Below are 25,643 nucleotides of genomic sequence, written 5' to 3' on the forward strand. Positions count from 1 at the left end.
TCGGTCCTCAGGACACAGTGCCTGTGGGCGTGCTCAGAGGTGGGAGTGGGGGAGCGGTGGGGGGATGTGGAGAAGAAATATAAGGCCTCTTGTTCCAGAAGCAGCCAGGAGGTGAGAAGAGGTGTGAGTGGCATCCGGGAAGGCAGAAGAGGCTGAGGAATTCAGGAGGGGCAAGAACAGCCCTACAGAAAAGGCTCTGGGCACACTCTCTCTCTTTTGCGGCCAAAGCCAGAGAAAGAACAGCCAGTTGCATAATCCTTCTATTTGCTCAGATCTACATTTTGCCCTGGGAAGTGATTGAGGAAGGCACCCAGCAAGGACTGGGCAGGGCAGGGAGTTGGCAGGGCAGGGAGTCAGTAGACCAACCAGGGGTGCACAGGGTCTTCAGCCTTTCTTCCACCGCTGCCTTCCAGGAGGATGGAGGCCTTCAATGAGTCTTCCCCATTCAACTTCTCCCTCCCGCACAACTTCGGCAAGCGGCCCACCGACCGGGCGCTGAGCATCATTCTGGTGATCATGCTGTTAACCATCATGCTCTCGCTGGGCTGCACCATGGAGTTCAGCAAGATCAAGGCGCACTTCTGGAGGCCCAAGGGGCTGGCCGTCGCCCTGGTGGCGCAGTTTGGCATCATGCCCCTCACTGCCTTTGGACTGGGCAAGTTCTTCCAGCTGAACAACGTCGAGGCCCTAGCCATCCTGATCTGCGGCTGCTCGCCAGGGGGGAACCTCTCCAACATCTTCACCTTGGCCATAAAGGGGGACATGAACCTGAGGTAGGACTGGGGGTGAGGAGGGAGCGACTTGGGGAGATTGCAGTCAAGGCGAAGAGCCGGGAGGGGAGTGAATGGGGGCTGGGAGGCTGCAAGGGCAGGGGGTGTCAGCCATTTATGGTCAAAAGCTAACACTGGGCTGGGGGCAGGGCTGGGGTATATCTTGGCTTAGGCTCCAAGCCAACGGGGCTCAGCTGGTCCAGGGACATCCTGGAGAGATCCCGCCCCTACTCCTAGGGTTGTCGCAAATGGGGCGCAAGGACTGTCTTGAAGGAATACTGTACTAATTTAAAGCAAAGGGACCTCTGGTGAACTTTCACCCATCAGCCAGGGTGGGCAGAATTCTGCTTCAAGGCCAGAGATACGAAAGGGAGTGCAGATTAGTCCCAAAGATCTCCAAGGAGATCAAGGCGGCTCAGAACCTCCAGTTCCTGCAGAGCAGGAAGGAATTGCCAAAGATCCCCCCAACTAACTGTCTGTGCAAGTGGGCTGTCCTCTCTGAACCTCCCCTCTCCACCCATCAGAGGCAAGAACCCTTCAATGCAAAGACACAGCCAGGTAGATCCTGGAGTCCCCCAGCACCAGGTCAGGGTCCCACGTCAGGACAAGCCTCACCTCAGCCAAACTGGGAGGAGGCAACAGCAGCATCCCCACACCCAAATCATTACAGCAGAAGTCAGTGAGGGCAGAATCCTGCAGGGGGTGGCGGAATATCTGTCCTTCCAAAGAGGTGGGACTCGTCTGGAATGCTTCCCAGGGCAAGGCCACGTCAGACCAGCTCCAGCTTCAGCAGCAGCTTCTGCTGGCTGAAGAAAACTCACCAGCACAAGAGCTCTGGTTCTTACTTAACTGCCCGTCTCAAGCCTGTCTCCTATGGTTCAGTCCTCAGTGGAGAGGCTGTTCCATGCCAGGCAGGGCAGTAAATCCAAGACAGCCCATCTGCTTGTGCCTGTCACTACCCTGCCCCTGACTGAACTGCACTAAGGAAACCAGCCAAGTAGGGAATCCTCTTCCTGGTGATGCCAAGTGATGCTGGAGCCGATTCTCAAATGAAAAAATGATAGTGATCATGGGGGGTTACCTGGACCTGCCGCCTGAGAAGCTCTGGACTCTCTACCCATATAATTCAACCCTCACTGAGGTGTTTGATGGAGAGAGAGCCTGGCTTGTACAGTCTCTCATGGGAACATGTCCAGTATTCAGCCACCTCACTGTGAGGAAGTTCTTCTCCTTATCTGATCCAGGTCCTTCCTGCAGCAAAACAAGCCCCTGACCTGATCTAGACCAGGCCCAATGCAGCCTCTGTGTCCCGTACAGAGAAACCTGAACCATATCTTAATTCTGATGTAGAGCCATATCTTAATTCTGATGTAGAAGGGTTGCAAGCTTGCCTGGTGGCTCAGCTGGTAAAGAATCCACCTGCAATGCGGGAGACCTGGGTTTGATCCCTAGGTTGGGAAGATCTCCTGGAGGAGAGCATGGCAACCCACTCCAGTATTCTTGCCTGAAGAATCCCCATGGACAGAGGAGCCTGGCAGGGTACTCAGGGCCTTATGGCTCTGTATCAGCAGAGCTGCATGGGGAGGTGGGAGGCAGTGTAAAGCATAGTAGGGGAGTCTCTAAGTGTGAGTGACCAGATGTCCTAATCTCTTGAGCCAATGGGTGCCAATCAGGTCCCTTTGGCAATGCCTGCTTTTCAGAGGCTCTAGGCCTCCACCAGTGGCGCCTCCAGTGACTCATGCTCTCTTGCTCAGGCTCCTGGTCTGGGCACCTGGGTGAGAGCTGTCACTTCCACCTAGGCCCCTCAAGAGATAATACTTTGCAGGACAGCTACCTTCTGCCATAAAGCCCCTTCCCACAGACCAACCTCCCATACACATGAAACCAGGCCTTTGACCCCATTCACCCTCCACCATCACAAGCTGCCAGAAAATTCAAATTCCAGATTGAGTTCACCTGGAACAACTTGTTACAGGTATTATAGTAACAATAATGGTGCTGATAATAAAAGACAGCCTGACAATGGGCCAAAGACTCTACATGGGATCCTGATACGGCTTCCATGAGGAGGTGCTATAAGGAGCTCCATTCTAGAGACAAGGAAACTGAGAGGTTAATACATTTATCTGAGGTCTGGGGACTCCAAAGCCTGTGCTTTCACTCAAATATCTTCAATGCCTGGTGTGGCCAGAGGGTGACCGCCAGCCTCTGAGGCGTGGGCCTCCCTGCACAGGGCATATGCCATCCATCTCTGCCGTGGATGTTGTCGGATTAGGAACTCATGGCTGGCATAGCTTCCTGCTTTTCAGAAGACAGAATCTCCCTTTGAAGGTGAAATCTCCAAATTTTTAATTGTTGGCAATGATTTCAAATTTTTTAAAACACTGTGCAAGCCAAACTGTACATGTCAGAGGCCCAGATGCCACCCAGAGGCTACGGGTTTGAAGCCTGTGTACAATACCATGCTATTCCCATCTGGACTAGAAAGGAATGTTGAGACCAATTCCACTTTACACGTGAGGAAGCTGAAGTCCAGAGACTTGCTAGAGGCTTCCTGAGAATCTGTGGGCAAGCTGTGTCTGGAGCCAGTCCCAGGGTCTCTCTTGCCAGTCATTCTGCTTCAGGGTTGGAGTGAGGCTGAGGGAGACCCTCGTGGGTGGAAGGGGGAGAAGGCATATTCCAGAAGGCTGGGCGCCCCCCCACCGGGTGGACCTTCAAGGCAGCCAGGCACAGCAGCTCTTTCCTCCAGGATGCCGAGTCATGCTTCAAAAAAGACAGTGGACCCACAGGCAAGAGAAATTTCCCTCCCTGTGGGACAGAGGAGAGAGGGCCAGGGAGAACTGGGCCCCTTTGACGACCACCTATGCCACCCCTCAGTTTCACCTGCTCCCCCCCGACCCCTCATCCAGCCTACAGCAGAGCCAATGGCTGTGGAGAGAACCCAAGGATTCTCACAGCTCTCCCCACCACGAAAGACAAGGCAGGAGGAGACAGAAGCTACTCAGGTTCCCCGAAGTCTCCCACTTCACCAGAGGCTGACCGGTTCCCTCACAGCTCCCTCAGCTTCTGCTGCCAATGCCTTTGTTAACAGGAGCTTAAAACCTGTCCCTCAAGCAGGGTATATACAGTTGCCCCAAAGCAGGCTGTGTGGAGTGCTCTGAGAATTTAAGCAGGAAGGTTAAAAAAAAAAAAAGAAATGTCCTCATTCCCCCTGGTCCCTGGACCCCTAAACAAGGTCCATAGCAGACTCTGGGTCCTGTAGAGAGAAACCTGGACCATATCTTAATTCTGTTGCAGAAGGGTTGCCAGCTTCCCTGGCAGCTTAGCTGGTCAAGAATCCGCCTGCAACCCAGATTCACAATGCTACCACACGACAGGTTCGTTTCAGAGCTACAACAGGACTGTCCTTCCAACACTGCCCTTCAGGGTAACAGGATCACAACCGTTACAGATACCAGAAATTTAGGCCAAGAGCCCAGCCCTTGCAAGTGTGGAGGAGGTATCACGAGGTCTGGGAGCACGGCTCCCACACACACACCCCAGTACATAAGGCACACCAAGTCCCAGAGCAAACTCCAAAGCTCCCGACATGCCAAGCCAAAGTAAGCATGACCCCTGTTCAAGGTCATCAAAACAAGCCCACAAGTTTCGTGTGTGGCCTTTCTCCCAGGCAGAGATCAATAGCTAGCGCTGTAGTCCACCGATTGCCCTTCCCAATCTCATTCCCCTCTCCCTACGTTCACGGGAGCACCTCCCAGGATTTGACTTTCAGCACTTCCACAAACCCTTTTATATTTTATGCTATTACTATATATGTATATATCCATCAGCAAGATACACTCCTGCATTTGTATGTTTTTATACTTTATATGAACTGTACCATACTACCCATATCATTTGACAGCTTGCTTTCTTTGAGATGATAGGTTTAAAAATAAAAGAGCGATTTTGTGCATTTGAACTGCAGTATAGTTTGTACCAGGCTTCCCTGGTAGCTCAGTCAGTTAAGAATCTGCCTGGAGTGCAGGAGACCCGGGTTCAATCCGCGGTCAGGAAGATCCCCTGGAGAAGGAAATGGCAACCCACTCCAGTATTCTTGCCTGGAAAATTCTATGGACAGAGGACCCTGGCAGGCTACAGCCCGCGGGGTTGCAAGAGTCGGACATGGCTTAGCGTCTAAACCGCAACCACCATAGTTTGCTTGCATTGTCCTGTCGTCAGACATTCGTGCGGATTTCCTGTTTAAGCAAGTCTTCTGCCTGCTGCCCCTATCCTCACATGTGAGAGCATACACAAGCGCAGGACTGCTGGGTCTTGAGGCTCGCACGTCTTCATCTAACATCTATCCAGAGTAGTTGTTCTACTTCTCACTTCCCAGGGCAGTGTATGAAGATCCCTGTTTCTCCGTGTCGTCATCTGTATTCGGAATTGTCAGATTTTTCAATTTTGCTATCTGGTCAAAGTGAAATGTCATGGTGGTTTTAAATTTAATTCATCATAGGCTTCCCTGGTAGCTCAGCTGGTAAAGAATTCACCTACAATGCGGGAGACCCGGGTTCGATTCCTGAGTCAGGAAAATTCCCTGGAGAAGGGAAAGGCTACCCACTCCAGTATCTGGCCTGGAGAATTCCATGGAAGTCCATGGAGTCGCAGAATCGGACACAACTGAGCAACTTTCACTTTCACGGGAGGTCTAGCACCTATTCAAATCTCGTTGGCCATTCGGGTGTCCTTTCTGAAAATAATGCCCTTTGCCTATTTTTCTATGGGATGGGGTTGCTTCCTTCTTATTAATTGGTAGTCATTTGTTGTTTTTACATATTTCAACAGTCTACTTCCAGTTTGGGGCTTATCCTTACGTTTTGATAATGATATAAAACAGTGCGTATTATAATTTAACCAACTGTATTAATATTTTTCCTTGACATTTTATATTTGGGGGATTACCTAAGAAACACTTAACTGCCTTCAAGGTCATATATACATTCACCTGTTTGAGAAGTTTTAAAGCTTTGCATCTCACATGAAGATCTTTAATTTATTAATATGTATTCTGTGATCTAATTGTATCTTTTCCACATGAACAGAAAAAATTCCTAGGATCAGTTAATTTTTTTCCAGCAACTTGTAACACCACCTCTTGATGATCAGATGCTCAAATAAGCATGGGTTTATGTCTGAGATCTCTCTTCTATTCTATGTGGCTACTCTTGCATCCGTATCACATTTTCTTAATTTCAACTCCATGATAAATCTTGATAATTGAAAGAAGTTGCCCTACCTTGTTATTCTTGGAAATTATGTTAATTATTTTTGACCCTTTACTCATTCATTTGAATTCTGAGACTAACTCTCAAGTCGACAAGTTATTTCTGAAAGTTTGGTTAAGTTTGCATTAAATTTATAAATCAATACTGAATCTTCCCATCCACAAAACTGGTACAGGTTTCCTTTTATTCAATCATTTCATATTAGGAAGTTCTTCCATATAATTAAAAATTCATTTACTAATAACTGTTCATAGTATAATTTTTAATTGATTTTTTATTGCTAATGTATTCAGAATTTCATGGATTCTATCTACTAGTTATAATAGAAATTCACTTGAATTTCCTCTGTGGACAGTTCTATCATCGGCATATTTTAGTTTCTTCCTTTCCCATCTACATAGTTTCCCTATCTCTTGTTTTGCAATGCTAGCAAAGACGTACAGACTATAATTTATAGCAGGTGATGTGATGAGAACAGGTATCCTTCCTTTATTCCTCTAATTTTTCACCATTAGGTTTTCTATTTCCTGTAGGTTTTTTGACAGATAACCCTTTCCAGCTTAAGGGAATCCATTCTGTTGCTAGTGTGCTGATTTTTGCCATGCATGAACACTGGATTTTGTTGAATGACACTTTCCTACATCTATGATACCATTTTTTTCTTTAATCCAATAATGCAGTGATACATATCAGTAGATTGCCTAATATTAAACCATTTTTATATGCTGGGATAAACCCATTTTGTTCATTGTATTATTTTATAAAGGCATGGCTAGATTCACTAGGTAACATTTTATTTGTGACTTTTGCTTCTGTGTTCATAAATGAGAATGGTCCCTAATTTTTCTTTCTCGTATTGTTGACTTTTTTACCTTTGGTTTTAAAATCATACTAATCATATATAATTTGGGGCATGTTTCCCCTTTCTTTACTCTGTATGAGACTGAGACGATTTATACTTTGAATGTTTAGCAGAACTCTACTGTAAAATCATATACATTAATGTGAGGTTTGGATAATAGGTTTCAAAGTGTTTATTAAATGTCTTTAGTGAGTCTAAATTGATTCAGGTTTTCAACTTCATTTTGTTTTTGTAGATATTTCCCAGGAAATTGTCCATTCAGTCTGAATACAAAAATGAAAATATAAGACTAGCCTTGCTTTCTTCTATGGTCCTCTAAAATCTCTACTGTATCAGAAATTATATTTCTTTTTGCATTCATGCTAACATCAATTTGTGCCCATTCTCCTCTTTCTTGGCTAGTCTTGCCACAAGTATTTATATTATCGGACTTTGTAAAGAACTTGCTCTTGGTGTAATTGATCCTCAATTAAACTATATTGCTTATTCTCTCATCTTTAATATTTTCTCTTTCTTTCATTAGGTTTAGTTTCTCTTTCCAACTCTTGAATAAAATGCTTAGCTCATTAATTATATAAATTATTAATTATATTTTACATAATTATATTAATTATGTTTCTTCTTTTCCTTTATAAACATTTCAAGCTATAAATTTTCCTAAGGATGAATATATTTGTCCTCTAGATTTTTAATTTTTTTAAGATACAATTCACACACCATAAAATTCACCTTTTTAAAGTGTACAAGTCAGTAGTTTATAGTATATTCACAATGTACAACTATCACCACTAATTCCAGGACATTTTAATCATCCCCCAAAGAAACTTAAACACATTAGCAGTCACTCCCCATTCTCTCTCTCCAGCCCCCAGCAACCACAGATCTATTTTCTGTCCCTATAGATTTCATGTAAATGGAATCATATAATACCTATCCTTTTGTTTTTGATTCCTTCTCTTGCCATGTTTTCAAGATTCATCTATGTGATAGTTGATATATAGTGGTACTTCATTGCTTTTTATGGCTGAAGAATATTCAATTACATGAATATACCACAATTTGCTTATCCATCAATATTTTATTTTCCACTTTTCAGCTGTAACTAATGTTGCTATGAACACTTGTATGTACTTGTGTAAACATATGCTTTCCTTATGGGTATATACCAAGAAGCAGTAGATAACTCTGTTTAACTTTTTTAGAGCTGTCAAAACTTTTCCAGAGCAGTTATACCATTTTAACATGCCCATCAAAAACTTAAGAGGATTCCAGTTTCTCCACATTCTCACCGAGACTTATCCATCATTTTTATTGTTTAGCTCTACTAGGGGACGTGAAGTGGTATCTTATTACCACTTTATCATTTCATTATCAATTTTAATTTGTATTTCTTTTATAACTAACGGTGTTGAGCATCTTTTCATGTGCTTGTTGTCCAACTGTGTATCTTTGGAGAAATGCCTATTCAAGTCCTTTGCCCATTTTAAAATTGAGTTATTTGGAGTTTTTTAGCTGTTGAATTATAAGAGTTCTCTATATATTCTGGACACTGGACACTTACATGATTTGCAAATATTTTCTCCCATTATGTGGGAGACTTATTTTGAGTATCCTTTGAAGCAGGTTTTTAAGTTTTGAAGTCAAAGTTACCTGTTTTTCCTTTGGTTTCCTGTGATTTAGGTATCACATCTAAGAAATCATTGTCTAATCCAAAGTCAATTCAGTTGCTCAGTCATGTCAAACTCTTTGCGACCCCATGGATTGCAGCACATCAGCCTTTCCTGTCCATCACCAACTCCCAGAGCTTGCTCAAACTCATGTCCAAGTTGGTGATGCCATCCAACCATCTCATCCTCTGTCATCTCCCCATATTTTAAAATACTATATTCTTCTATTCATTTTTTCCATTATGATTTCATTTTCAACCCATAAGAGAATTAGATATTCTATTTTTCCAATAGTCCTTTTGGGGTATTGATTACTGAGTAAACATTTGTTTCACCTCTCCTTTTTTTCATAGGCTTAAAGTCTCAATTCTGGCCCCTCCCTTGGGTATTAAAACCTAAACACCAGATTACCAAGACTAACACCCTACCACCTACTCCACATGCTGCAGCTTCAGCACAAGCCTACCTACTAATTGCTCAACATTCTTTGTTTGTAGTGCCTGGAAACCTCCCTCAGTTTCTTACAAGCTGGAGTGTGTGCTTAAGTGTTCTAGGTGTTCATGAGTATGTTGTGGGGAGGTTCCCATTATTCAGTCCACAGTATCTTTTGAGGGTCTCTCCTCAGCTTCTGACTCCTTGTGATACATCCACCAGTTATGTTCTTGATGGCTATACTCCAGACCCTTTGGACTAGGATGTAGTTGATGGTCATTTGAGTCTTATTTGATCTCTATAAAAACAATGAATAAGTGTCAATAGTGAATAGGGCTATGGAGAGGAGGAACACACACTTCATACAGCTTTCCTGGGGTCCTATCAACCCCGCATCCCCAACCTTCTCACTAGAATGGAAGCCAAAACATATATTGTAGAGTAAATGTCTACAAATCCAAGAATGTTCCTAGCAGCTTCCTCTCTCTGTTGGTCTTCCTGAAGGGCCTCTTCTTACAGTGTTCTGAGATTAACAAGGATGAGATTCCAAATGCAGAGAGCAATAGGACAGTTAGGATACAAATGAGAATTGGGAAGATACATTATTATTCAAGATCTGAAACTCACACTCAATTTATCTTAAATAATGTTAAAGATAAGCCAAAACACAAAGGACATGAGATTATCAATGCTGGGTGTGTGTACGGGTGCATGCTGCTTCAGACCAGAATGTAGCCTGCCAGGCTCCATGGGAATGTCCAGGCAAGAATACTGGAGTGGGCTGCCACACCCTCCAGGGCATCTTCCCAACCTAGGGATCAAACCCACATCTCTTACATCTCCTTTATTGGCAGGCAGGTTCTTTACCACTAGCACCACCTAAGAAGTCCTCAAGTGTTGGGGACTAGAATATTATTCAAGATATAAAACAGGTCTGATGACCAGATTATCTTGTCACTTAACAGTGGGTAACTATTGCTGCCTTCTCTAATACTCCACTATTGCGCTCCTTCAATTAACTTTTTTCTTTTTTTTTACACAGTCCTCTTAATCATATGGGCTTCCCTTGTGGCTCAGCTGGTAAAGAATCCACCTGCAATGCAGGAGACCTGGGTTCAATCTCTGGGTTGGGAAGATCCCCTGGAGAAGGAAGGCTACCCACTCCAGTATTCTGGCCTGGAGAATTCCATGGACTATGGGTTGCAAAGAGTCAGATAAGACTGAGTGACTTTCACACTTAATCATAACCTCTGTTTACTGCTTTTTCTTTGCATGTTTTTTGGTTTTTGCCTGAAATCCCTCCCATGCCACCCACTCTCAAAGACCAAGTGCTCTATAATTGTGCACGCATTCAAACTCCCTGAGAGAAAATGTTCTTGATGTGCTTGATCTTTGTTATTTTAGTCACAGAACCACTATGTCCAGCCATGCCCTAGGCTCTAAAGGCAGGCACTTAGCCACTGTAGGTCAGGTGTTATTCTACGATCCAATGGGCTACAGTCAGTGATGGGATCGCACAGCTTTTTTCAAAATGGGCTGTGCATATGTACAAGTATAGAGAGCAAAGAGTTCTATTATGGAGGAGATCAAAATGGCTCCTTTCACAGTGAAGTGTACAGGCACGTGGGTTCAAATCCTGCCTCAGCCTTCCCACCTTTGTGATCCTAGGCAAGTCACAACCCTTCAAGTCCCCAGCTTCCTCCTCATCAGTAAAAAGATGATATGCTTACCTCCTCCAACTACTGGGAAGAGGAAACAAAGCAACGCATGTAAGATTCTTCAGGCCATGCCTGGCACATAGCAGGCACACCACAAATAGTACAGACATGCCCTGGGGATACTGCAAGTCCATTTTCCGACCACCACCATAAAGCAGGATATCACAATATTGTAAGTCATGTGGATTTTTCGGTTTCCTGGTGCATATACATGTTATGTTTAAACTATACTGTAACTTATTAAAGGTGCAATAGCATTGTGTCTAAAAAAATATACATACCTTAATTTTAAAATACTTTATTGCTAAAAAATGCTAACCATCATCTGAGCCTTCAGCAAGTTGTAATGTTTCTGCCAGTAGAGGGTGTTGCCTCAATGTTGACAGCTACTGACTGATCAGGATGGTGGCTCCTGAAGGTGAGGGTGGCTGTGGCAATTTCTTAAAATAAGACAGTGAAGTTTGCCTCATTGATTGACTCTTCCCTTCTCTTTCTTCAAGAATGATTTCGCTGTTTGATGGCATTTTATGCACAGTAGGACTTCTATCAAAATTGAAGTCAATCATTTCAAACCCTGCCACTGCTTTATCAACTAAGTTTACATAAAATTCTAAATGCTCTGTTGTCATTCCAACAATCTTCACTGCATCTTCACAAGTTGTAGATTCCACCCCAAGAAACCACTTTCTTTGCTCATCTGTAAGAAGCAACTCCTTATCCATTCAAGTTTTACCATGAGTTGCAGCAATTCAGTCACATTTTCAGGCTCCACTTCTAGTTCTCTTGCTATTTTCACCAGTCACATCTGTAATTGTTTCCTCCACTAGTCTTGAATTGCTCAAAGTCATCCACGAGGGTTGCAATTAGCTTCTTTTAAACTCCTGTAACATTGATATTTTGACCTCTTTCAGGAATCATGAATGGCCATCTAGAATAGTGAATCCTTTCCTGAAGATTTTCTGTTAACTTTGCACAGATCCATCAGAGGAGTTACTATCTATGGGAGCTGTAGATTCATCTTCTTTCGTTTCACCTGCACTGAAAATCTGTTTAGCATGGCCATCTTCATTGATGATCTTAGGAAGACCTTCTGGATAACTTGCAGCTTCTACATGAGAACTTGCTGCTTCACCCTGCACTTGCATATACATGCATATGTCAAGAAACATGCATGTTTCTCCTGCAGATTCCTCACCTCTCTCAGCCTTCCTAGAACTGAAGAGAGTTCAGGCCTTGATCTGGATCAAGCTTTGGCTTAAGGGACTTTTGTGGCTGGTTTGATTGTCTCTTTAGATCACTACAACTTTCTCCATAAGGCTGTTTTGCTTTCTTCTCATTTGTGAGTTCACTAGGGTAGCACTTATAATTTTCTTCAAGAACTTTTCCCTTGCACTTACAACGTGGCTGTTTGGTGCAAGAGGCCTGGCCTTCAGCCTGCCTGGGATTTCCACAGAATTTCCTAAGAGTAAACATTTCTACCTTTTAACTTAACAACATAAGAGACATCTGACTCTACCTTTCACGTGAACACTTAAGAGACCAGTGTAGGGTTCGTAATTGGCCTAATTTCAGTATTGTGTCTCAAGGAACAAGGAGGCTCGAGGAGACAGAAAAGGGGGAGCAGTCAAAACACACACAATATTTATATCCTTGAAGTTCGACATCTTACATGAGCGTGACTCGCAGTGCCCCTAAACAATTACAATATCAAAAATCACTGTAACAAATACAATGAAAAAGCGTGAAATACTGCGAGACTTACTAAAACATGACGAGACACTAAATGAGCAAATGCTGTTGGAAAAACAGCACCAACAGACTTGCTTGATGCAGGATTGCCATGAACGCTCATTTTGTAAAAACACAACTGTGAACTGCAATGAAATGAGGTATGCCTGAATTAATGAGCACGCTCTCTCTCTGCATTTTTCCTGTCTCCCTCTCAGCATCGTGATGACCACCTGCTCCACCTTCTTTGCCCTGGGCATGATGCCCCTCCTCCTGTACCTTTACTCCAGGGGCATCTACGACGGGTCCCTGAAGGACAAGGTGCCCTACGGCGGCATCGTGATATCACTGTTCCTGATTCTCATCCCTTGCACCATAGGCATCATCCTCAAATCCAAACGGCCACAATACGTACCCTACGTCACCAAGGTAAGAACCTGGGGGTCTGGGCAGGGAGTGAGAACCCCACCATCATAGCAGTGAATGGCTTGAACCAAGTCATTTGGGCTTTTTCTGTGTCAGTTTTCTTTCCTTGTTTAAAAAAAAAAGTCTGCTATTGATACAACCTACTTCATCAGATGGTAATGCACATCAGAGTATTTCTGAAGCGTTGGCAGGAAAAAAAGGAAAACACTACACACAACATACAATCATTTTGATAATTAAGCTTTTATCATGTACCTACTAGATGTTAAATTTTATGCTACTCTCTAAGGATTCACTGTCCTCAAAGAGTTTACTCGCAGAAAATCAGTACACACGATAAACAAGACCCAGCAGTGTATAGTCAGGCATTGGCAGAATGCAAGAAGGTAAGGTCAGTCAGGGCCAGGTAGTCAAGAAAGGTTTCTCTGGAGGATGGAAGGAGGGGTAGTCCTGAGCCAAACCATGAAGAAAGGGTCAGATTTGGGTAAGCCTAAGGAAATGCCTGAATAGAGGAGTTCAGAGGGAGACCAAAGGCAGACATGGCTTGACTAGATGAGAAGGTGGAAGGAAAGAGACCAGAGAGCTGGTAGGCACACTCCTAGCACTTTGGGAATGGGATGGGAGGAAAGTGGAGAGTTGGTCCCAAAGGGTGTGGGGGAATGCTATGAGGGCATCATGCCACTGTCTTGCCTTTGGAAAAAACAGACCCTTAAGAGTTCCCTCTGCCAACTCTTATGACCTTGGAGCTCAGTCCCCATCAGTCTCTCCTCTGGTTCACTGCTCATCCCTGGGATACAAGTGCCAACTTTGTCCTCAGTATAAACTCTGCTTCCTGAAGGCCTGTTTTTGTTCCTGCTCATAGGCCTTTTGAGCCGGTCTACAAGGTACACTACTTGGAAGCGCAAGGCTTGGCAGCAGCTTTAGGCCTGGAACAGAGGTTTGGTCGGGTTTCCAGGGTCTTTCAATTTTCACAGTACCATCGTCAAAGGTAGATTTTTGCCCTTGCCCTGGTGCAGTCCTAACACCACGGCCAGTTCCCCTCCCGACCTGTTGGAAGATGTGAAGTCCCCTGCCAAATGGCTGATCACCCCACTCTGCTCTGGATGGCATCTTCTGCTTTCACCCTTGCTTCTCAGTAATCTCCTTTTATTCATCATATCCTCTATCCCCACAGCCTCCTCCTCACTCTCATTTCTAGAATGACACCATATTAATTCTTCCCAATCAACATGGGTTCTGGTTTACATCTCTCCTTTTTTTAGTAAGTAGTCACTGGACTGTACTTCCTGTTTCAGCCAACACCTGTCTTTCCTCCCCTTCCTAGCCATGTCCCAGGAGACACCCATTGCCCCCACCTACCTTCCACGCCCACCCAGCCCCCAGGGCTGTTCTCCAGTGACCACCCTCATCGATCAGTGTCTACTCCTCGGTCTCCCATCCACTCACATGTTGATGACCACCTGCTCCACTTCCTTCACCAAATCCAACAGACTTGACTCAACTCCTCTTTTAGCAGTTTTTGATATGGCTGATCACTGCCTCCACCTCAGAAATCTTTCTCCTCAGCTTCAGTGACAGGGCACCTGCTTTCCTACCACCTCTCTGGCATTTCTTCTCAAACTCCCTTTTGAGTTCCTCTGGCAAAGGTTACTTCTCTGCATTCAGCCCAAGGTTTCTGCTTTTCTTACCTAAGCCCGGGACCTTCCCACCATGAGATCTGGCCCAACTCAACAGCCATCTACAAGCTGATGACCACCAGAACAGTATCTTCAGCTCTCACGTCTCTCCTGACTCCAGCATCCATGTATTAACTACCAAATCTTTCTACTGAATATGTCTCAGGCATGTAAAACTCAGTATGTTTTAAATTTAAACCATTTCCTCAAACTTGCTCTTCCCTCCTATGTGATCATCTCACTGAACCATTTAATGTGCCCAACTGCCTAAGCCAGAAACCAGAAAGTCACTCTCCACGTCCTCCCTCCCTCCCCACCCACACTGATCACCGATTGCCAGTTCTGCCGTCTCTTGCTTGAGCCCATGTCTCTCCATCCCTGCATCCACTGTCTTCACTCAGGCCACTCTCCTTGCTCACTGAGCTACTCAGTCTTCTAACCTGGTTCCCTTACCTAATTTTAACCTGAGTCTGGAAAGAACAAACTATCATGTCACTCAGACTCTTAAAGCCCCTCATTGGTTCCTTATTCTACCCCAGGAGTCATGAGGCTCCTCAGTCCTTTCTTGATTTGGTCTCAACCAACCTCTCCAGGGTCAGCTCTTTTCTTTGCACATGCCCTTCCCTCTGCGTGGAATACTCCTCTCTCCAAAATCCCACCTCCTTCACCACCACCTTTCACTGGACACGTCCTTCAAGTCTCAACACAATTAGCACCTCCTCTAGGAAGCTGTTCTTAACCCACAAGCTTGGAGAGAATGTGTGTCCTATTTGCTCCCTTATCACCCAACATCCTTCTAGCACTGATCGTACTGTATTAAAAATACCACTCATTTTTATTCCCCACCCACCTGCAAGAAGCAAGATCCCAAGGCTGTGTGTTAACACTGAATTCTCAACACTCACATCTAATGCCTGAGAATAAACAAAGGAATAAAGGACAAATCCTGTCTCTCCTACACATTAGTAGAAAAACAGAAAACCAGAAACATGAACCTATCATCTCACTTACTAAAGAGCTTGTGGAATGTAGGAACAAAAGAAAATATATATCACAGAAGATAAAAATGTGAAATGACCCCTGGTATCACTTAAAGCAACTCTGCCCTCCTCCACTTTATAGGTGAAACCAGAGACTAGAACCCCAAAAGCAACTGATATAAGAACATGTCTCCTGATCTAAGTATTCTTCTGAGAATAACAAATACTGTAAAATATCACTTATACGTGGAATCTAAAATATGACATGAATGAACTTAACTGTGAAACAGAAACAGACTCACAGACATAGAGAACAGACTTGTTGCCAAGAGGGAGAGGGGCAGCAGAGAAGGGATGGAATGGCGGTTTGGGGTTAGTAAACTAATATATACGTAATGGATGGACAAGGGCCTACTGCATAGCACAGTGAACTATATTCAATATCCTGTGATGAAATGTAAAAGAATGTGAAATATATCTGAGTCACTTTGCTGTACAGCAGAAATTAACACAACATTGTATATCAAGTACACTTCAATTTTTTTACAAAAGTGTTCTGAGGATGGAAAAAAGAATCTCAGATCTTAAAGCTAGAGAGGGCTTCAAGATGAAGTAGTCTCCTGCCTTATTCCCATTTTATATACAGAATAACAGAGGCCCAGGGAATGTCTCTCATTCCTGTTTTGTTATACATCCATGACTCAATTCTACAGCAAATGACCCCAGAGAACATTAAAAGGGCTGAGATACGCCTGGACTGGAAAGACAGGAGCCAGTAACAAAGAACCACATAAAAATCACATCAACTGCTCAACCAGTTGCATTCCCTAGTGAGAGGTCACATTCAGACACACCAAGATACAATTTTAAGGATGTCCTATTTGGGCTTCCCTGGTAGCTCAGATGGTAAAGCATCTGCCTGCAATGTGGGAGACCTGGGTCTGGAAGATCCCCCTGGAGAAGGAATTGGCAACCCACTCCAGTATTCTTGCCTGGAGATTCCATGAACAGAGGAGACTGGCAGGCTACAGGGGGTCACAAAGAGTCAGACACAACTGAGCAACTAACACTTTCACCATTTGGAAAGGTGATTCAAGTAATACTGTAACTCACCCATGCAGGAGTTCATTCAAGCCTATGTGGTGACAAAGTTGGTGAGCCTGAGCATGACACAGGCCAGGTGTCACTCTTAACATAAGCCTCACTATTCTCACTATAATAAGGATCCCACCCTGACACTGGCTCAACTACGCTACCTACGCTTTCCCCACACCTGCTGCTACTGATCAATGACCTGACTCTCCTTTGTCTCAGTTTATGCCACCTTGTGACTTCTGCAGCCTGCAGGCCTCCGTGTCCAAATTTTCACACTTGTCTCTGCTCTTGCCTCCCCCTCTCTGTAACTCTACAAACTCCCTAAATGAGAGGACTGACTTCCTCACTGGGTCACTCACCTACCAGGTCACCTACATGCGAAGAGTTAGGCCAGGTTATCTCCTGGATCACTGGCAAGCTGAGCTGGCTGCCCATCAATGGACACACACTCATCACAGCTTCAGTCAGCACTGACAGGGCAATGCAGGTGACAGAAAACATGGTGACCTATGAAACGACGATGACTGCGGCCTCTCTTCTCAGCAAGAGGTCATGGGCAGATCAGAGAGTGACAAGAAGCCGGGATGTTAAGCTCCACTCCCTTCCCTACAAGCTACAACGCAGTCAGTCGTTCTAAGATGCTAGGTGCTGTGCTGTCAACCTCATTCAAAAAGCTGAATGACTCACCAGTTTACACACCTGAGGAGGGCTAAGCCAGTTTTCACGCCTGGGTCACATCCATGTCTATGCTCACCGCCACTCTAAAGGCCCCAAGAATGGGAGAATGAGAATGAGGGCTTAATGCTCACGCAGAGAAAGAGGGCTTCCGGATTCACAGACAATCCTTGTACATTCTTCATTACACTCTTCAGAACAAAATCTGGACATCAGGTAGAGGACAAACCCAAGAGGCAAAAATCCAAAAGGAGAAATTAACTCAAAACCCAAGGGTGAACTAAGCAGTTAATCAGTTAACTTTTGTTGTTCAGTCACTCAGTTGTGTTCGACTTCTTGCAACCCCATGGACTGCAGCACTCCAGGCTTCCCTGTCAGTCTCTCGATAAAACTTAAAGCACGCTGTTACTAGTGAGATTCCTTCCTATCCTGGGACAGGACCACCAACAGTACAGGTGTTGTTTTATATGATTATCAGTTGCAACATGGTTTAGAAACACAGGCTGAACTGCGCAGTTGCAATTAGAGCAATGTAAATAAATGTTAAACTGTCACTAGGACAACACTGTGAATGTAATTAATGCCACTGAATTATACTCAAAAATGGTTAAAATGGCAACTTTTGTGTTCTACATATTTTACATTTTTTTAAAAAATCGCATTAAAGTGAAAGCAAAGTCACTCAGTCGTGTCCAACTCTTTGCGACCCTATGGACTGTAGCCTACCAGGCACCTCCGTCCATGGGATATTCCAGGCAAGAGTACTGGGGTGGGGTGCCATTTCCTTCTCCAGCGGATCTTCCCGACCCAGGGATCGAACCTGGGTCCTCCCCCATTGTAGGCAGACGCTTTTACCGTCTGAGCCTTAGGAAATACCAAACACAGGTGTGAAATGAGCTGGAAATGGAACCATAATCATTACAGAACACAGTAAGTTCAAGCAAAGTTTGCTGCACACACTTTTACTGAGAAGACGAGGCTTCCCTGATGGCTTGGTGGTAAAGAATCCGCCTGTCAGCGCAGGAGATGAGGGTTCAATCCCTGGGTCAGGAAGATCGCCCGGAGAAGGAAATGGCAACCCACTCCAGTATTCTTGCCTGGGAAATCCCATGGACAGAGGAGGCTGGTGGTTACAGTCCATGGGGTTGCAAAGAGTTGGACACAAGTTAGTGACTAAACACCTCAACTCAGAAGATGAGAGCTTAAGTTTATGCAAGTATTTCATCAGTTTAGATGTCACTCTCTAAAATGCAGACATATAACACACTTTGAAACCCTGAATCCTCGTTAGTAGAGAAAATTCTTAACATTCTAATTTCATGATAAATTGCCTACTGAAAATTCTAAGTGGTGTGTTAAGATCCAACTATAAAATCATAATTTTAAAATAAAAACATACCATTGTTCCTGATGACAGCTGCTTTCACAGCTCTTACCTGGGGTAGGGTGGACCTGCACTGTTTCTAAAGATGCCATTATTACCTGAGCTATTTGAAACTCCTTTTAGGAACTTTCCTATCATCCCAATTTGCATGTCACTCAAGAAAAGCACTCATCCCTATACATCATTTAGCTCTAAAACCACATTATCTGACTTCATTACCTGCTTTAACCAGCGTTGCTTCAAATGACTTTTGGCAACTTCCAGAAATCAGATTCATCCTAAAATAGATGAAGTCCCTACCCATAAAAGAGATATTTGAAACAAGTATGACAGGTTCTAAGAACAGCTTCTACTCAGTTTCAAAATATCCAGAGCATCCGAAGTATTGTTGGGATGTGTAAAGAGAACTTTCATTTACAATATCCACTTTGCCAGAGGGCTGAATAGTCTCATCCTTCAGAGTCACAGCACTTCACTGAAAACCCACTACTCAGAGATGTCTATCAGAAACTATGCCTGGCTGAGCTTTCAGTAACATGGTAATCAGATCTATGACCTCCAGGAAGCTGTCCAGCTACAGATAAGAAATCCAAGATGATGATAAAGGTCTTGCATATTCCCTTCCACTTCAAATATGTTTATTAAAACGTTTTCCACCTTCCATATCCACCAGTGTTTCCCTAGCCCTCTGTGCTCCTCCGTATCCCCACAGCCTTCTAACTGCCTTTTCTTCTCGTCCTTCTTTGCAGGGAGGGATCATCCTCCTGCTTTTGTGCAGTGTGGCTGTTGTAGTGCTCTCGGCCCTCAACGTGGGCAAGAGCATCTTGTTTGTCATGACACCACACTTGCTGGCCACCTCCTCCCTGATGCCTTTCATCGGCTTCCTGCTAGGCTACCTTCTCTCTGCTCTTTTTTGCCTCAATGGACGGTAGGTATTATTTTAGGTCCCACTGTCCCACACCTCTCAGGATAAAGATCCACAACCTGGGGAAGATAATTTTTAAGCAATATATTCAAATGCAAAAACGGAACAAGGAAATTTGGACTGAGGAACAGTGGGGAGGAAAGGTACTGGATGAATAACACAAAGAAACAAAATCCAAAGGTATCTAATCATGCAAAGAGGAACAGTTCATGGCGAAATGCTCCCTAGCAGAGCCTAGATGCCACCACCTGCCCAACTCCCTGGTAGTAAAGGGCAGCGGAGTAGCTCCATGTCTTCATGACAAGCCTGGATGAGGAAACGGATCCCTTCCCCTCTGCCTCCTTTTCTGTCTAGGTTTTAGTTGTAACACACCACCCTGGGGTGGCAACTTTATAATAAATGTGCAGAGACAGTGCTCACAATTTTTTAGCAAAGAACTATTTTAATCACTAACTGCAATTCAGTAAATAAAATGTTGTATTAAATATAACAGTACAAAATAAATAAATGTAACAGTACATTCTTTAGCCCGTAAGTGTAAAGCAAGAGAATGTGTTCTAAAGGCAGATCATGGAACCAAACTTTCAGTTGTTTTGAAGACATCCAAGCCAGAGATAGGACCACAGGACAAGGTTCCCAGACATTTAGACAATTTTTTACTTTATACTGAAATCCTAATTGTCCTATATGTAACCAACATGTGCCAATGAATGAAACTGGCTCACATCTTTTCTCCCCGGAAGCAGACATTTTCTCCAAAATTCATTTTGGTAATCCCACAAGTGACAAACTGTAGATTTCTAAGCTAATCAAAAATTCCCTCATTAAAAACTCCCCAACATGGACCTACTAGTCACCATCTTCCACAAGGCTGGATGAGCGACCTAAGAGATGCGTCGATTTGACTTTTCTCAAAACCCTGTGCACATGGCTCAGTTCCATCTTTCTGTGTTGGACTGTCAGTCTCTCTTATAAAGTATTTGGGAGAAAGATGAGCAAGTGAAGTTGCACCCTTACGTCCCTTCTCTGAAGGCATTTGGTTGTTTTTTAATCAACACAGATCCAAACGCACTGTCAGCATGGAGACTGGATGCCAAAATATTCAACTCTGCTCCACCATCCTCAATGTGACCTTCCCCCCTGAAGTCATCGGACCACTTTTCTTCTTTCCTCTCCTCTATATGATTTTCCAGGTTGGAGAAGGGCTTCTCCTTGTTGCCATCTTTAGGTGCTATGAGAAATGCAAGCATTCCAGCGGTAAGTACTGAATCATTCCCCTTTGAGCTCTACTCTCACCTGGGACATGATTTCGCCAGCAACTGTCTCTGGCAAGGACCTTTCAGGAGGGGCTGTAACCCATAAAGTCATTAGGAACCACACAGCACCAATGTGCAGGAAGGAATTCCAAAGAATCAAACTACCGATAATAAGTACATCTCATTTTCACTGGGAGAGTAAGCTGTGGACTTTGCCTCATGGTGGGATTTGGGCTGCTTTAACTGGGGAAGACCATGCAGGATTTAGGATTAATCAGACAGAACTGTCTTAAGCATTACATGGTTATGGCATCAGTAAGATTCTGTGTTAAGTGTAGGTTCTCAAGCCATGAAACCAGGTCAGAGCCCCAGCACCACTGGCATTGCTTTATGAGGGAAAACATGAAAGCAATGTAGTCTAATAAACCAAAATCAAAAAATGAGGATTTCAACTCTGGTTACACAGTAACAAAAAGTCAACTATTAATCTAGATTTAATCATTACTACTGGATTCACATTAATCTAGATTTAATCTAATTACTACTGGATTCACAAATTCCTAGCCTACAGCATCTTTTTTAAGATGCTCAAGAGTATTCATTCTCTTCAAGATACAAACTTCAAGAAAGCACACTGACTCCTTTCCTCAAAGTAAACATCAAATATTCGTTTTTCTTCAGTATCTTTTTTCAAACCCAGAAAACTCAATCTCATCTGGCAACATATTTCAGTATTTTATAACTCTAAACATTAGTAGAATATTCATCTTAACCACTCATTCTTAACCGACTCAACTTCCCATGAACTTGAGGATGTCTTGAAGACCTCCTCAAGACCCAGAGACTGATTCACACCCTAGAAGATACAACTTACCCTGGTAGAATTTATCTTACAGTAACAAATGAAGACTTACAGTAACTTAAAAGATGTAATCTTGGTTATCAAGCAGCCAAAAAGGAACCAATAAATAACTGATCATTACTTATGAACCATTTTTATACTCAGCTCTGCTTGAAAACTACAGAACTATGGGTAAGTATGCAGTCTGATACTTCTCCAAGAGCAACTCAAGCTATTTGTTACCATTCAAGATTTCCACCCTCTTAACAAAAAAAAATTCCAGATCCCCAGGCTTGCGGTTTTAGTACCAGAAACGGCTGAAATGCCAAGAGGCCATTTTCTACAGCCTCTGGCTCTAGACATCAATGTATGTAGGAAGATCCTTGTGAGAAAACCAAGTGAAAATTACTCATCTCACATACTGTCTGGGCCCAAGTGGTGTTCTAGTTTAAGGATCTGTCAGTTTTTGTGCTTTGGACTCACACCCTTCTAGAAAGATGGGAAAACGGAAGAGTGAACCCTAAGCATATCTCCTTGCTACCACCATGTACGCAGAAGTAAACCCAACACCACAACAGGCGTATGGAAACCCTCTGGGAAGACTTCCCACTTACAGCGCTGTGCTCCCTGCCCCTACTGGCTCCCCAAATGCAAGTCAAGCACTGCTTACATGAACTCAACTCCCCAACTGTACCACTTGTACTAAGATGACAGAGATGGAGTGAAGCAGAGTCAGTGTTCTCTAGACCTTAGCGCTCTTTATTAGACCTTTTGTTTCTAGTATTATCATTAGAGTTGTTGAGGGGAAACCTAATTTTTCCTCAGTTTGACTAAGTCATGGGGAGAGAGGTGGTCAAGAGATGAGAAAAAAATATAGCATACCCTAAGGGTAAGTTGATATTATCCCCCAGACAGAAGTTTTTTAATCACTCTTTTGTTCGTCCTAACCCATGACCCTTTGCAACTTTACAGATAACACAAAAATGACCTACAAAGTTGATGCAACTGAAGAAACCCTCCCAACAGCTCTGGGAAATGGCACTTACAAAGGGGAGGAGTGTAATGTTGGGTTTACTTCAGCCTTCCCCAAAGAGTTGGATTCTGGTCAGAAGGCAATTGAGCAACTCAACGTGGCAAACTGAAGAGAGCAGAAAGAGGAACCACCTGCGGTGTTCTTAGCCTTTCTCCAGCATTTCCAGCATAAACTATCAGAATCATTAAGGCTTGCATGGAGAACAAGTGGGAGTCTACCCCACAAGGCTAACCTGTCCTCAGCTCAGGACTTGATATCTGTTTTAAAAAATGAAAGACTTATTCAAGGATAGCCCTACAAAGGCAGGCACCAAAACTGCCTTTGCATCCCCAGAACAGTGCCTAATAGGCATAAAAAAGCAATTTCTGAGTTGGTCAATAAATGGGCTTTCACCCTAAAATCAAATATCCAAATCCCATTCCCAGTTTTGTGACCCAAAAGGGAAATAAGATGCTCAGAGTAGTGTAGGATTAGTAGAGACTTCAGAAGTCATTTCTAACCTTAAGATTTACAAAAATCTAGATCCCATTCTTTCCCTTTCGACATCACTGGCAACAAAGCTACTGAGAACATGACACCAACTGGCTAAGACAAACTCACAACCATACTGAAATGAAAGGACATTCTGGAGAACACAATTCTGGAAGAGAGCTTTAAAACAAAAAAGCAAGGAGAAGTATAAATACCAAGAGAATAATTTCTCTAATCTAATAATCTACCCCATCAGTTCATTAGGTATCAGTAGTTTTCACGTCATGTTCAAATTTAAAATTGACAGTAAAGTATTGCCAAAATTAGTGATTGCTAACTTCTGAGTAACTGAAATTCTTAAATTTCAAATTTTTCCCAATGAAATTTACACATTTTCCATACTGCTCATAGGCAAACACATACACACACATAGACACATTAAGTCAAAGATTAACAAATAAAAACACTTGAAAACACCTGACTATACCTAAGTTCCTTGTGAATTTCATATCCCTTAATTAAGTACAAATGGAAACCTAGGCAAGTAAATATCTTGGCATTCATTTGGCAATGTCCACAACTATCACTACTCCCAACAGAACACCAACTTGGGTCATTAACCACCTCTTAAAAACACTAATTTGTTTTAAAAAAAAAAATTGTAAAGTTATCTGCCACCTATCAACCTTACATTTTACCTATGTTTACTTATCTGTTCAAACTGTTTTCTCTCATATCTGGCTGACATCATCTAGGAGACCTGGTTAGGAAGAACAATTAAGTTCAGCTTTTTGAGTAAAGTATGGCTGAACTTAAGATATATTACACTCAAATTTCCCTTAGAGGACCAAGCTGAACCCTAAATAGCCAATCTCCATGTTGCTGAAAATTCGAGTATAATTTAGTCAGCTCTCTGTATCTGAGATTCCACATCAACTGATTCAACCAACCATGGACCATGTAATACAGCAACAGGTATTTATTCAAAGTCTGTATATAAGCAGACCCACACAGATCAAACCTGCATTGTTCATGGACCCACTATATATAGAAAAATAATTACAGGGAGTCCCCTGGTGGCCCAGTGATTAGTAGGACTTCACGCTTCCACTGCAGGGGGCAGGGGTTCAATCCCTGTCCCAGAACAAAGATCCTTATGCCTCACCACACAGCAGAAAAGTTACATCACACCACACAAAACCTGCAGTTGGACACAACTGAGCAACTAACTGTAAAACCTGGTCCTAAACTTTGCTTAGGATTACAGCCACACTCATTATTTCTGATGTTCTGTATCTGGGAATTCAGGCCAACTTATCACTTCAAAATTAACTTGGTCATCTCTGCCATTGTTTAAAGACAGCGCTTTATCCTGTTAAGAGTGGTAAGCCACTGATACTATGTATTTAATGACAGAGGTGAAGTCACTGGTAAAACATCAAAGTACATACAGCATGCCCTTCTCAGTTACTGTATCTAAACAGTCTAAGGGGAAAAATAATCACACTTCTCCATCTGACATCAGCAACTTCTGGCTGAACTGTACACCCTTCAGATACACTATAAAAAAAAAAAAACCTAGGTTTCCCACAGAGGTAACCACAAAATGCCCCACATTCAAGTGAATCAACAAGTACACCACACAAACTCTCCCAAGCATTGTGATCAGCTTCACAATTTCATGGCCTAAGTTCTGTAGTCTTGAACACAGGAAAGCTTTCCTACCAAGAACTCTCAAATGCACTGCCTGCTGATGCAGATTCCCACTGTCAAATGCCACACTCTGGGAAAGCCCAACCTGTTCCTAGTGCTGCCAATTCTGCCTTCCTCAAAATCCCTGAAAGGCTGGGGCAGTTAAGTGTAGTTTTGGGGTTCTGGAACTAGACTTCCAAGGTTCTAATACCAGTCTACCATTTACTTGTTGTTCCAGGCCCTGGCTCTCCTCTTGGAAAATTTTGTATTAAAAAATAAAATTACACATACATATATATAAATACTTCTATACAAATACATGTAATAGTTAAGTGGTTTAGGATTCAGTGACATTACATCAGCAAGGAACTTAACAGAGCTACTACGTGTTACTCATTTTAACAAGTATTTATCTTGACTAGCATTCAATCAAACTTGTCTGAGATATTCCTAGAAGAAACAACAAAACTAGTTTCCTAGATATAGGACTCTAACATTTAATAGAGGTGGATGTAGAACCTTAAGCAGTTTGACTACCAACTGTTTTCCCTTCAACAGACTGTCACGCCCATTTCTCAGGACTATTAATAAAATGTATGTGAAAGCCTCTTCAAGCATTTACATGCAGTTATTTTTAAGTTTTATGGAATGATCTCAGACCATCAAAATCGTTTTACAACCTTTAAGTTAGGCATGAAGTATTAACTTTTACAATCTGCTTCCCAAACTGTCCCTCTCTTGG

At 43.2% G+C, this 25,643-nt stretch overlaps 1 protein-coding gene across 1 annotated transcript; it reads left to right on the forward strand.

Moving 5' to 3' along the window:
• Positions 1 to 310: 310 nt before the first annotated feature.
• Positions 311 to 25,491, forward strand: SLC10A1 (solute carrier family 10 member 1). The gene is made up of 5 exons (XM_068963757.1): positions 311 to 773; positions 12,666 to 12,876; positions 19,433 to 19,611; positions 20,669 to 20,865; positions 22,678 to 25,491. Exons 1-5 carry the CDS (start codon positions 418 to 420, stop codon positions 22,845 to 22,847), a joined length of 1,113 nt encoding a protein of 370 aa, XP_068819858.1. The 5' UTR covers positions 311 to 417; the 3' UTR covers positions 22,848 to 25,491.
• Positions 25,492 to 25,643: the final 152 nt, after the last annotated feature.

This window comes from Capricornis sumatraensis, chromosome 2 (assembly GCF_032405125.1).
Source record: "Capricornis sumatraensis isolate serow.1 chromosome 2, serow.2, whole genome shotgun sequence".
NCBI lineage: Eukaryota > Metazoa > Chordata > Mammalia > Artiodactyla > Bovidae > Capricornis > Capricornis sumatraensis.

Bases quoted from the DNA above. Each gene is read 5' to 3' on its own strand.
- SLC10A1 (XM_068963757.1), top strand. From the start codon at position 418: ATGGAGGCCTTCAATGAGTCTTCCCCATTCAACTTCTCCCTCCCGCAC. The intron at 12,877-19,432 runs GTAAGAACCTGG...CCTTCTTTGCAG, and splicing joins ACGTACCCTACGTCACCAAG to GGAGGGATCATCCTCCTGCT. The intron at 20,866-22,677 runs GTAAGTACTGAA...GCAACTTTACAG, and splicing joins GAAATGCAAGCATTCCAGCG to ATAACACAAAAATGACCTAC.